The sequence below is a fragment of the Macrosteles quadrilineatus genome, unplaced genomic scaffold (genome assembly GCF_028750875.1).
Source record: "Macrosteles quadrilineatus isolate MER2022 unplaced genomic scaffold, UCM_ALF_1.0 Scaffold_371__1_contigs__length_84190, whole genome shotgun sequence".
Lineage (NCBI taxonomy): Eukaryota > Metazoa > Arthropoda > Insecta > Hemiptera > Cicadellidae > Macrosteles > Macrosteles quadrilineatus.
In genome coordinates, this window is record NW_026542964.1 from 26,420 (window position 1) to 41,034 (window position 14,615).

Sequence of the window (14,615 nt, forward strand, 5' to 3'; positions counted from 1 at the left end):
TACCAAAATGTGAGCTTGTTTTGTCGTTAAAAAGAGTCTTATGGTAGGCCTACATCTTGTAATTTGGATTGCATTATAAAAAACCCTGTAACTTAATTTCTTTTGTGGAACCACCTTGTGTCAATTTCCTAGCTTCCAAGAATACTTTCAGCGATGGATGAAACAATATGAAGATTGGCAGTAGTATTGCCAGATTCTATTACTGATTTTTATCCTGTATTTTGAGGTATATCTGTTTTTAATTTACCTGGTTTTATATCCTATATTTTCTACTTAAAAATGTAGGGAATAAAGGTAGGTACTGCCAAAAAAGTGTAAATCTTAGGTTACATGCAGTTTCTGTTTATACATATGTGCTTTAAGTGGTAAATGATCTTTTTCCTGTTATATAGAATAGTCTGAGTCTCATATAAGGTATTATTATTAGAACTGTATTTACTCAGGTGTACCTAAGGAAAAACCATTAATGCACAGCGTAGAAGTCCAAACTCAAACTTGTGACTTCATTGACCTCACTTCTTCAAACTCCTCTAAGGATCAGGAGAAATCGAGGATGGACAGTAAAGACAAAAGGTACTGTCACTATACCTTTTTGTTGACTGAGTTGGGTGTATGATGTTAACCTACCAAATGTTTGTTATGTAGGTCCACTGAATGTTTTTGGTTATACCCTCTTAATCTGCCCTTCACTGAATAAAATCCAGTGTTGAATACCCAAAAAAGATTTTACAACTTTCATAAATAGTGTTTTGTAATATTGAGTTCAATTGGTTTAAAATTGAGAACAGTATCTTCTAGGAGTCATTTGAGGGCAGTTGAGGTAGGCAGCTGTACTTCAACATAAAAAAGGGTGCAAAAAATTTCCCTAATAAGGTTTAGGGAATCAAATTAGATAAATGTTCTGTCAAGTTTAAATGTAAAATGTCTCTTATAGGCTAAGTAAAATAAGTTGGATGTAGGGCCTAGGGGGCTAAACACACCTCAAGACAATTAGTTCAGGTGGTTTTTCATTATATACATACAGTATTATATTTCTATACCTAGGCTACTAAATTAAACTATAGACAAAAAACTGAGGGTTTAGACATTTGATTTTATATTTCTTATCCGCCTATGTACCGGTACCAACAGTTTTGAAACTTAACACAATTTATCAAGTAGGTTTCGTAACTATTTAAACAAAATGGTAGTGTATTGAAAATTTTAGCAATTTTATTCCTATGCAAATGAAATTTTACGTTATTTCCTGATTTTTAACGTTGTAGTTTTGACACATTTTTCGGATAGCCATGATATAATTTAAAAGTATTGCTTAAGCCATAAAAACATAACCTTACCTCCTTAGATGAAGTTTTACTAAAACTGGAATTCTAAGAATTTTCTTTATGTGTGTTTAAGATATTGCGTTTGTTAAAGTTCGTAAAACTGCCTTCGAGAAGATTAAGCTATATTTTTGCGGATCAAGCAATACTTTAAATCCTGCAGCTTTGACAGTAGGCCTACTTATTTCAGTTTTCATTGAAAATAAATACGCTTCAACTGCAACGCAGTAAACAAATCGAGTAATAAAAAAAATTGGAATTGTGCCACCATTTTGTTTATATGAATGTTATAAAGCTGAAAATTTCACTTTATATGTGAACTTAAAACCTTAAGAACATAAGTGGCCAAGTAATATAAAATCAAATGTCTAAACCCCTACGTGGGACACCCTGTATATCCCTAAGTACTGAACTATAATATTTTAAAAATTAATGTGTAAATAAAATACCAAGCAGCCCACTTCATCAAAAATCCAAGTATAGGGTACTTTATTTGCTGAAAATGTATCCAGATGTGATGGAGAATAATAGAGTTTTCCTACAACAATGAGGATTAACATGTTCAATCGCTAGATAGTATCTGATCTGGTGCATATTTTCAGACAAATTCAGTTAAACTTTTAACATGGATTTTATGATATTTATTAATTTAATTTAAATTTAGTTAATAATTTATTATCAATCCATTTTTAGCGGATAGTTATTAAGTAAGTAGAACCTTGATAACAGTTGGCCGGTAGGGCTTAAGCCAGGTTTAAGTAAAGTCCACATTTTTTAAAGATTGTTGAAATTTTTTCCAGAAATGATGTAAACTTATTGGATATTTCCTACACTTTGTGAGGATTACTAATTTAATCGCTAGATAGTATCTGATCTGGAAATGTTAGTCACAGCCAAACCAATTATTATAATGTTTATATTGTCATTGTCCCAATAATTTAAGGATTGTGTGCATTATGATTGTTTGTAGATTAAATGTATTGAAGGATATACTACCAAGTACAATCATGTTGAATCTAAATTTTTAAGACCAAAGATAATTGCCTACCGTAAATAAAAACTAAATTAAACTAGAGTGACTTTTTGACCGCCAAAATTCCTTTTAAATTATGATTCTTTAGGGAAGGAATTGAGTTCAGTCTTTACTGGAGTGTTGAGAGTATTGAGGGCCGAATTACCCGAGGGCCGAAGATTCTACTGTAGTAGTAATTGGTGTTATAAATTCTTTATTCAAAATTTCCTTGGTAGTTAATACTCTTTTAAATAAATGCCTATAAAATTGTATTACTTATCTACAATTAGCCTATGATTAAAGCTATTTTAACGCTTACCTGAAAAGTGATGCAATCTAATCTAGTATTGGAATTTAATATTGTTAGGATTATAGAAACATGTCTACATACAATACATGAATATAAACTTCATTTAACATCTCTGAGGTGATGACATTGTGGGTATATCTGCAACAAGTGATGAAACCTGTAAAGCTAGATAGTAGTTCTGATCAGAGATGCAAAAATTGTAATTTAGATAACATTTAGTACTTAAGTAATTTGTTGAAATTATTGACTACAGTATTGAAGAGTTTTTATGCTACGACTGCTTATGCTACAAGACAGGTCCAGTTAGGAGTTCCACAGCCGCACAATGATAAATTACGATTATTGTTTAATTTTGTTTTACTGTAGTACCAAGTTTAAACATTTATGTTTATGATGTAGTAATAGACACCTTTACAAACATATTTCTTTTCTTAAATTTTTTTCAGGGTGTTTAAACAAATCTGTGATAGCAGTTTTAAGTATTTTGTAATCTCAAATATATGTTTTTATATTGAGAAATAAGGCTGATCTGAAAACTATTCCAGAAATGATGTAAACTTTATTGGGTATTTCCTAGAATTTATGAGGATTACTTATTTAATCGCTAGATAGTATCTGATCTGGAATGTTAGTAGCAGCCAAACCAATTTATACTATAAATTGTTTATAATGTAAGGATTGTGTGCAGTATAATCTATTTCCTTGATAAAATGTACTGAAGGAAATGCTCCCATGACTCTCAATCATATTGAATCTACTTTTTAAGACTAAAGATTGTTGTCTAAATTAATTAAATTTTTATTCAGTACAAATATTTAGATGATGAAGCTAATTCAAATTTTGCTCATTTCGTAGGAATGATCTCAAACATAGAAGTTACCAATCCAGGCATGCAAGCTCGTCTAGTTCTTCTTGTAGTGCTGAGTCTGACCGCCACCGCTCTCACAGGCGGAAAACAAGTAGGAGGAAAAGGTAAAGTCTAGAAAGAATTGTGTTGGAAGTGTTGAAACAACTAACTGATATAATTATGTTTTCTAAGTGATGATTGTAATTTCATCACAACTCTTAATTGTGTTAATGATATTATTCCTTAAATTATTTTTTGGCTATGATAATTTTGTTTTCCACATACCAAAGTCCAGTTTTGTTGGTTTCAGGAGCAGGAGCAGACGCAAGTCAAGTGTGTCTCGAATGTGGTCCAGATCTCCTTCACGCTCATCTTCAGGATCTAGCTCTGACTCATCAAGGTTTGCAAAATATCTAGCTAAATACATTCAGTTTTCGTGCTAAATGATTATTTATATTTTGCTTTTAGAGGTGTGCGGTTATCCGAAAAATCGGGTCGGATTCGGTTCGGTTCGGATATCCGTATCCGAACCGAGCCTAAATTTGATATCCGATACTATCTGTTATATATCCGACTTTTTCGGATAGACAACATATTTTGACGTCTTGGACAGAAAACTAAATCTTCATAACCATCATTAGTTTCCCTGGACAAAATTACGGCAATACGTTTCCAATGACGACGACGTAACAGCAAAGGACAAAGAAGCCGTATGATGCAATACCGATGTCTAGTTTAGTCGTTATCAGCTGTTTTGCTTTATGATTAGATTCGTCTGGAACGTTATCAGTTGTTTTGCTTTACGATTAGATTCGTCTGGAATGAACATACATAAAGCAGAAAAGAACTTCCATGGTCAACTCGTGCTTGTCTCCTGATACTAGGGGCGCTATGCGTAATAGTTTTTTTTTACAGTACTGTTTTAAATCATAAAAATCTAGCCTACTTATGTGCTGTTACGTAAACAATAGGTTTAATGTTTCCCGAAAAAAGTCAGAATAGAAACAATAGAAAGGCAACACAATAGAAGGGTGGGAGGGGTTGGGCAATGACCTCGAAAGGAGCCTGGGTAACGGGTAGCAACAGTGAGTCGAGTAGGCCGTGAGGGGGGAAGGGGTGGGTACGACCTTGAAGCTATATGTAGACTTGCACTACTTCCCTAAATCTAAAGTACTGGCGAGTGGTATTCCAATCACAGGACAAGATACGTTGTTTTTCGAGTATTCATTGCCCGGTTTGACTTTGGATTGTCTTATTGTGTTGAAACTTTGAATAATCAAAAATAAAATTAGAACTAACCACGATTATTTAGTATTGATTGTGTAGCCTATATAAAATGATTAAATGATAGGGACCAGGGGAAATATACAAACTGTTGTCATGATTTGAATTTCAACATCAAAATACAATATTGCACAATCAAGATATTTTAGGTCATTGACCTTTATTATACATCCGGTATTGCTGTTTCAGGAGAAACACGTTGATAAATTATAAATTGATATTCCCGTGGTTAAAAAGAATTATTTTATAAACCTATAAAACAAAATCATAAAATCTTACATAAAGATAATAACAATAACAGCAATTGTAAAAAGGGCATTTAAAGATAACAACGTCATTATACTTTCTCTTTGTTCTTCTATTTCTTGGGTTTCCCTTTCATCACGCATTCAACAAGTTGCCTAGTTGCCCATGTCGTTATCAGCTTTTGTGACATAGCACAGCAGGGGGTAAAACTTGACAAAAATCGGTTAATTTTTACCTATTATTTAATTACCAATGTACTTGATTGGTAATGTATTAATAAATTGGCCGGTTTTTGTCAAATTTTACACCAAATTTATTGGAATTTCAAGGTGAATATCAATAAAACAATTATTACCAAATATGTTTATTCATTTAAAAGATTGATTTGTGGTATTGGGTTCCCCACTGAGTGCAGCCGAGCGGCACTAATGAGGGTTGAAGTGAACAATAGACGGCTTATCAGACCCGACCCTCCCAGAGGTCTGGAGAAAGCTTGTAAAAAAACTATTGTTGTACATGCGGGTGACTTGTTGACCTTGGGCTGCTTCAACTTTAATTTTTTCAAATGAACTGTGATGTTTCAAAATCAAAAGCAAATAACTTGGGACCATACTGCATAACAATAATGGACTGCAATAATTGTTGAATTTAAAATCCATTTTTAACAAACTTATAACTTTTTAACTTTTAAAACTTATCTTGGTATTTTACTTGGGGTAATGAAGTTATGTAGGCTAGTGTAATTCTTGGTTCATCAAGGATCTACTGAATTATGTTTGGCAGTGAATAAGTGTAGAATGAAATTTATAAATTCAGGGATACACACCTTTTACAGAGTTATAAAGCCTAATTGCTCTAATTAACTTGCCACAACATCAAATCTAGAGCCCAGTTTAGTGTATTAGTGATGTTTTCTAAACTTGGCAAACCCCAAGAATGCCACTTAAGGCCAATAATCTGTTCCATAAACGTAAGGAAATACAATGTGAAAATAAAATTGAGATAGAAATCCTTGTCTTGTGAGAACCAGGAAACAACATAAAACATAACCTCAAGTAAACAAACCCAAACGTTTTGACATCAGTCCTGCTGAGCTAAGGTGTTGTGTGAAGATTTCGGCTGCAAGTGTACTTAATTCAAGCAACCAACTTTTGAAAATAGATGTTGTGAATTGTGATTTTCAAGAGAGAAAAACTGTGGACGTGGCTAATTTGAAATTTTATGATTCAAAATCACCATTTATGTTTATTTACACAGCTTTACAGTGTTTTATATGTAAAAAATGCATATGCAGCTTATTATTAACCGCACCGAACTATCCGAATCTGAAAATATCCGAATCCGAACCTCCCAATATCCGATCCGAACCGAGCCTCAACTATCCGATCCGAATCCGATCCGAAATGAAATTTCACTATCCGCACATCTCTATTTGCTTTGGACTTGTAGATAAAAAAAACCCCACGATATGAACTTTAAAAGTTATTAGAATAGATTTTCTTTTTTCTTGCAGTATGAATATTTCAATGTTTGGTTAAAATTTGTTTTACCAAAGAACAAGCAATTTAGGATAAATAATTAACCTGCATCAAATTAAGTGAACTGGGGTGAGATTATTGCTTGTTGTCTTAGTTATTTTGGCCGGAGAACACCTGGTCTAGTCTTAGAATCTGAAACTTTTTGGAGGTTCAGGCTTGCATCAATCGACAAAAGATTTCAATGTCATAATGCCAGGCCTTGTGGTTCTGAGCAAACAGAGCCCTCTTGTCGATGTTATTTTACTTTTTTTTATTCTCTTTTGTGAAGAGAAGGGTTATTTACTGGAGTTCTCCCCCCTCCCCCCATCAAAAGCTATGTGGTAATTTTACATGTTGTCTGCAAACTGATTCTAAACCAAGAATCTTTTTCCAGTCGTAGCAGATCAAGATCTAGATCTCGGGATGGCTACAGAAGACAGAAGTGGAGGAGTCGTTCTCCAAGACGAAGCCATCATCATGAGTCTTCCAGGAACTACAGGATTGACAGAGACAGAGCTATGGAGAGAGACAGATCGTGGCAAAGGTAGGTCAACACGGCACAGAAACAAATATGAATTGTCTTGTTTGTTTGTGTATAGGAACCTTGTGATTAAATTGCTGAATTCATTCATTAAACGTATGAAGGTCAAAACAAAAAATTTCAAATCTGGAAATGGAGACTAAAACCATAAAAATCAAATAACGATTCTTGTTAATGTTTTTATCACTTTAAGGCTTGGTCTAGCTAGAATGGTAGTAAATACATAAAGTAAACAATGTAGCCATGCGTTCTTTCCAACACAAGAAAAACAATACACACTCTTGACATAGATTCAGTATGATTTCAGACAATACAATACCAATATTTAACATGGTTACCCTCACGATTTTGATACTGCTAATATATGCTATGATGAATCATGTTGTATGAATTAACATTGATTAAAACATGGGACGTAATTCTGAGCATGTATGTAAGTCTTGAAAGTGTATTATAAAAATGATTTGTGCATGCAAAAATTTGTATATCAACTTGTACATAAAAAATTTGTATACAGGGTGAGTTTTAGTCATTACTCAATATTTACACTGTAAGCTAACTAACATAAAATGTATTTACAATTTTCCTATTGTTGTTTCTGTTTCACCATAAAAACTTAAAAGATATAATAAAACTTTCATCAAACACATACAGTGAATGTTTTGATGTAGTCTTGTAATTACTTTTAAATTTAGCTAAAATGGTAAAATTAAATCTTTTTCGATAGGTTATTTATCATTGTGCTAGAACTTTTTGACAATGAGTGAATAAAAAAAATTTAATGAAGCCACCTTTCTTTTAGATTGTGTAATTAGAATCACTGTTGCTATAACTAACTATTCCAAGGGGATATTCCCACGAGTTGATCTACCCTTTCCAGAAAAAATATGCTAATAATTGTAAATGACATATAATTAACTTCTTCTCGCAGAAAGAAAAAAATGTAGGTATGCATTTTTTTTTTCAACACAATAAAAACAACATACGCTTTTGACAAATAGATCCCGTATGTTTTCAGACGATACAATTCCAATAATTTATGAAATGGTCAAACAGTTGCTCACACGGTTTTGATATCACTAATATTTAGATATCACTAATGCTATGATGAATCATGTTCGATGAATTGCATTGATTAAAACATGGGACGTAATTCTGAGCATATATGTGAGTCTTGAAATTGTATTATAAAAATTATTGCTCATAGAAAAGCAGTAATCATACTTTTGCACAGTAGGTTATCCCTACTTAAAATCCTTTTATGCACTTCAAAAACATTTTCATTTTAAAATTTAAATTTTAAGCCTTTTACACATCTTGAGTGCATATCCATCCTGTGTTAGTTGTTACCAATCAGAAGATAGTAATACATTTGATCTTGATACCATGCTATGATGAATAATGTAGTATGAACTCAATTGATTATAACATGGGACGTAATTCTGAGCATGTGAAATTGTTCATGTAATGTATTACATTATTGCTTATCTTGTCCCCTATTTAATGTACAAATTTACTTTAAAGTTGTAATCGGCTTTGTTTTTTCAGCAAATTTCCCTTATAGGAAATAAGCTTTTAACGTAGGTCTCATGGTAAAACTATACCCGGGACCGATTTACTTTTTGGTTTTAATGTGCTTTAATTTGTGGAAATCCAGCCAGATAAATGGAAATTTGCTTAGTCTGCAGGTTTACTGCGGCGGAGATATTTTAGTCTTTTCGTCCTTGGAATGCAAGGTCTTTTGTATCCTGTGGTAGACATTTTTCCACCAAATGAAAGATCATTTCACAGATAGTACATGTATTTACAGGAACCATTCTCCTGTGAGATCAACCTCTTCTCGCAGTCAGGAATTCCCCACCCAGGAGAAGACGAAGCAGGTGGAGGAGAGAAGAGTCATATATGTGGGACGCATTGACGAGGGCACTACCAAGGCAGATCTCCGGAAGAGGTTCCAACAGTTTGGGCCAATAGTGGACATCAGTGTTCATTTCCGTGAGAGAGGGTAAGTTTAATGCCTGCCGGGTACCCGTTTCTTCTAATCCCAGTTTGAATTTTGTCAAACAAGTATTTTTTAAGTTGGTTCTCTTATTGGTAGGCCCTACTGTTATAAAATATGTTGAATTAAATATGTTGAATTTAATTTATTATTCTTTTCTTTCCAGTGTTTACCAATCAAGAAAAATTTTCGAGTGTGATCTCATCCAAGAGCATTTTAGGCACTGTCGTGTTTTTAATTCCCCCATTTCATTTGTATTTAGAAGTATGGCTCAAAAGTACGGTTAGGTTTTTACAGTCTATTTTCGGATGTATCGCTTTTTTTTGCAAAAAAATCTAAATCAAGAATTTGATGAAAAATGTCAGTTTTGGTTTATTGATTGTAATGTAATAATTTGGCTGCAAACATTTTCCACTGGTTATTAGTAAAACTCTAGCTTTACCTGCAACAATTCCTGTAACATCTTTACCAAAAACAATACTAAAGAAATAAACTGATAGTAAGTTTAATTTAATTTTTTTTCTATTTAAATCCTAAAATAACAACCGATATTACAAAAACTGAACTGAAACCCAACTGATATACAATTGCAACTGGTTCAACACTACAAAAAATATGTTAGTTACCACAATCGTGTTTACATTTATTATCTACACTTGCTGTCCTTTGTTTTAAACATTTAATTTTAATTACAGAGATAACTATGGCTTTGTAACATTTGCGTACAAAGCAGATGCATACAAGGCGGTGGAGCATGGCAATGACGACCCTAAACTGCCTCGCTACGACCTGTGTTTTGGTGGCCGCCGTGCATTCTGCAAACAACGATATGCTGATCTAGGTAATGTCTAATTCATCCTCCATAAAGCTTCATACATGCTATGATGAACAACATTAATTTTATTATGAAAAAATATGATTATAACAAGGGACGTAATTCTGAGCATGTAAAATTTGTGTTATTTGATTTTCTCTTTTGAAAGCCTTTAAATTAGTTGCTACTCAAAGACGTTTCCAATAATATTCTTACAAAAAGCAACAAACCAGTTTTAGGAACCATAGTCATCATTGTAATACAAGTATAATAGGAAAGTACATTTGTGGTTACTAATTACGATATGCAGATATTAATTTTCTATGTTAAAACGTTTGAAAGGAGGATGCAGGCAACTTATTTTCCAGCCACCTTGTATTTACACTGTGCATAAGCAGATTAATGTTACAGTCCTTCCTGAACAAAACACCATTTTGCCTTTTGGAATTGTAAATCATTTTATGAAACTTGTTTTTTGCCAGTAACACAATTTTTATGTAGACCCTGACTAACAAAATGGAATAAACTCAATTCTGAAGTTTCTAATGGCTATTATAGTTCGGCCGCTTAGAAAACGACATGCGCGCTAATGCTAAACCAATGCTGGAGGAGGTCGCTTTTTAAGCGGCCGAACTATAGAAGGAAGATAAAGATATGGTGAAAAGATTTATAATAATTTAAATGTTAGTCTCTAGTTCATCATTTAATTTGATACATGCTATGATGAATACTTTCATATTATGAACAAAATTGATTATAACAAGGGACGTAATTCTGAGCATGTGATACAAATATTTGTATTTTTTGCCCCGCTACACAAGCATATGGTTTAAGGGGAGCAGTGCGCGAATACCACTCCCATGTTATTCTTATGGGAAAACATGTGATTAGATAGGTACATTTATTTTTAAAACTGTTAGAGATATTGACTTAAATTTTTTTTATTCATTCCTTAGATTGTTTTCTATGATTTCATGCTATATAAACAAGAAATTAGGTCTAGTTTTTAAAATAAAAAATAAAAAAAATTACTAATATTTTATTGTGTTTTTTTTTATAATAAACAATTTATTTTTAAAGTAAAATTAATGGTAACATTCTAAAAATGCATGAAACTATTCACCATGGTAATAGGAAGTATTGTGTCAAATTTGGGCTTGATGAGTTAAGTAGTTTTCTTTAGAATGGTACCTAAATTTATAAAAACTAACTTTCGGATATTCACATTTGAACCCTTGAAGGGCAGGCTCAGTAGAATCCAGAGGGCCCTCTTTCAAAAATCCGGGAAAATTGTTTTTATATACTATATTAGACTAATTGTACTCAAATTGTTCAGTTTTTTTTCCTAAATGCAAATATGCAGTTTGATTTAAGATTAGACTATTGCAAGCTTAGTAAATCAGGAAAAACCGGAAAAATGGGTAGTTTCCTTTATGTATCTTAATGCAGAATTAATGATTCCTTCTTATATAAAAAGTATCCAAAGTATTAAGTGTTATATAGGCTATTTTCTTAAACAGCACAAAATACACAATATTTTGTCATCATTTATTAAATAGTTATTTGTGTAACTAGTGGTGAAAGTGGCACTTTGCTGCACACGAGAGCAATGTTTACGCACGAGCCGCAGGCGAGTGCGGAATGATCTCGAGTGCAGCAAAGGCCTTTTTCACTCGTGTTACACATTATATTTTTCCTACAGTCACTTTAAAGTATATAAATAATTAGTCTTTCAAACACTATACAACACGTTTTTAGGTTCAGCTGGCAACACAAATGGTGCCCTAGAGAAAGTAGTACCCGCGGTCCGTATCACTCCGCTATTTTTCCTCGGCAAGAAATGTGCTCCGCGTTTTGAGAATATAGTTCCGTATGTTTTTGTAATTTGAAGTGGTTTCCGTGCCTAAAAAAATGCTTTAAAGGTATTTTCTTGTTTATTAAGATCGTAGGAATGTTTTAAAAACGTTTAAAAGAAAAGTCCAGTAAGTTCAGAAATACCGAAACTACAAACACGAAATGACAGGTTAAATCGTAGTTATAATAGTCAATCAGCTGCTCATAGTATTATTATCTTTAAGTGTTGCCAACCTATTTCCAAGCGTACACGGATTACGTGCATAATAGAACCACGCTGTTTTGTGTTGTTTCGTTGGAATCCTGATGTGCGGCAAAGTATAAACCGTACGGCAAAGTATAAATATGCAGCAATTAGCAGCTTTCTGTACTATAAACAGTACAAGGAAGCCAACTTTGTCGGGTGACTGTAGGAAAAATTTATTTTTTGGGCATTTTCGCACACTGCTCCCCTTAAGTAAGAAACAATGTTGTGATTGTATGTAGGCTTCTTAGGCTTTCACCTATGGGTTGTATTTTACTTACCCTAACATTAGGCCTAGTCATTATCTCTGTTATTGTTTTGACTGTTGGTCCGTTTAGAATTTCTGCACAGTCATATACAAGTTTGACCTTGATCAGATATTAATCCATACAAATTGCTTATGTGATAACAATGATATTAGAGCCATTAGTAAACTTAATAAAGTAATGATTTGTGTAGTTTTTCTGACCAGTATTGTTTGCACAGATGGAATGGCGACTAACATGCAATGCCGTTATGGTCCTCCTCCTGCCATGCAGCCACGTTCTAATGATTCCTTCGATCTACTGCTGAATGAAGTCAAGGCAAAGCTGCGCAAGCGTTCGTGCGTTTGACCCTGGCTACCAGCCGCAACCCTTAGTCATTGTAATTTAGTAGACAATTTTAGTCAAGGAGGTGGTGTTATTTATTTTTTACTAAAACTGTATTATAGTTGTTATCAATGCGTCATCATTGTTAAATTGTTTAGGTTTTTATCTTTAGAGTGTACGGTGTAGATTACTGGACTTTTTTGTAAATATATATTGATCATTCAGGGAATCATTTTAAGTATTATATTCAGTTTAATTTTTGAGCATCGGGTTTCATAGCTGTACTCAATTATTATATTTAGGCACACATTTCACTTTTTTGTTCTAATATCATATGGTAAGGATGGAGCAAAAGATTTTTCATTTGTAAATTTTCATTTAACGTGCCATTCTGAATATTATTTTTAGTTTTTTATTTACTATCGATAGGTAATGTATCATTTTATAAAAAATCCGGTTTTACCCTAGATTTACAATGATATTTTACTTTGGTTTATTTTTATCATAGATAAATTAAGTACCTGTGTTTTTGTGTTTTATCATTTTCAAATTATTATTTTCAATTCCTATCCTGTTGTATTCGCATGAAGGACATGATGTCTTTTATTTACTATAAAGACACATTATAATTGAGTTAGTGAAGGACTTGTAGTGTTATGGGAGTTTTAGGCTGTGCTTATGACTATGTAGTTTATAAGGCCTATTAGTTGGCAAATTGGCATTAATTGCCATTAAACTTTACCAGTTGTGTGCTAAGAGTTTAAAACCAAGGAAGGATTTTGTTTTGTGTGGTGATAAAGTGTAGATGTTCTTAATGCAAGAATTAAGATATTATTTTGTAGTGTTTTTAGGTTAAATTAAATATTTTATGTTACCTCGAATTTTTAGTTCTTTTAGTGCCTTTTTTTTGAAAAGGTATTTAATGTATCAAGTTCTCCTTTACCGTTGAAAAATGACTTACTATGGCAGGTGGGTTCGCTGGAGTGCTCTGTGTTCAAATGCTGAAAGGGTAAATAAAGCATTTGAAAATGGGTTTGATCAAATAATACAGTGGTGAAATTATTTTTTTTTTATTTATGATAAGTATTTATCTGTAACAAGTTACAATTTTGGTTGACAAACTAAAATGTAATTGTGGATTTTAGAATAATAGAGCTAGCTCAGTCATTCTAAAGTTCACAAATCTTTTATGTATTTATTGATACAGGTAGTATATCATTTTTATCCAAATCTTGGCATTTTTATCATCAAAGAGAAATCACTAAAATTTTCCAGGAAATAATTCAAGCTCAAAAACAAGCAATGTAATCTTATTCATGATCTAGGGATCAGAGAAATATAGCAAAGGATGTCTGTGCAATCTTGGATAGAGAGTATCCCAGTTAAACAAAACTGATCAAATCCTAGTATGATTTTGTAAATCATTGTAGAATATACTTGAATCAGTCCTAAAACTGTTTGTGCCAGAATCACTCAACCCTAATGATTTTAGGGTGTAACGATTACTGCCATGACGAATCACCAAGCTAAAATTTAGCCCAAGATTCATGTTGAATCAAAAACATAAAATGAGCTATGCAACTTTAAAATATTAATTAAATTGAATTATTACTTGCATGACAGTTTCCTTTCAACAAATTTTAAACATGGAAAAACTTAGTAGCCTAGTTAGGCAAAAAAAGCAGTTACGGGGTATGCGCTGCATAACATACGGCACTCCCAACGGTGTGCGCCAGAACCTATGGTAACCGCAGCACAGCTACAGTCTATATTTAATCTTTTGTCTATGATATCTCTTATCAAGATGAAATTGAAAGACTCCTGTATCGGAATGGAAATAACCCAACAGTTTTTTGTGTTTGTTTTCAACATTTTGTTCTATATTTCATATTTTTATACTGCCTTGATGAAACACAGGCAAATGTTTGATTCTCTTGGCCCTGAGTATGATTATCCTTTTTGATTGAGATTGAAATTGTTAACATTAATTTAACAAAATAACTAAAGAAAGACCTTCTGCCATCACTATCTGTCA

General features: G+C 32.8%; 1 protein-coding gene across 2 annotated transcripts in view; it reads left to right on the plus strand.

The window, feature by feature from the left end:
- The window catches only part of LOC128982476 (serine/arginine repetitive matrix protein 2-like), a 37,326-nt gene extending 23,865 nt beyond the window's left edge, over window positions 1–13,461 (plus strand). For both annotated transcript variants that reach the window (XM_054401438.1, XM_054401439.1), the window contains 7 exons: window positions 444–573; window positions 3,500–3,616; window positions 3,802–3,891; window positions 6,933–7,082; window positions 8,890–9,084; window positions 9,774–9,919; window positions 12,477–13,461. In XM_054401438.1, the coding sequence (XP_054257413.1) occupies window positions 444–573; window positions 3,500–3,616; window positions 3,802–3,891; window positions 6,933–7,082; window positions 8,890–9,084; window positions 9,774–9,919; window positions 12,477–12,604 (956 nt within the window). In that variant the 3' untranslated portion in view covers window positions 12,605–13,461. The remainder of the gene's footprint in view (window positions 1–443; window positions 574–3,499; window positions 3,617–3,801; window positions 3,892–6,932; window positions 7,083–8,889; window positions 9,085–9,773; window positions 9,920–12,476) is intronic.
- Window positions 13,462–14,615: the final 1,154 nt, after the last annotated feature.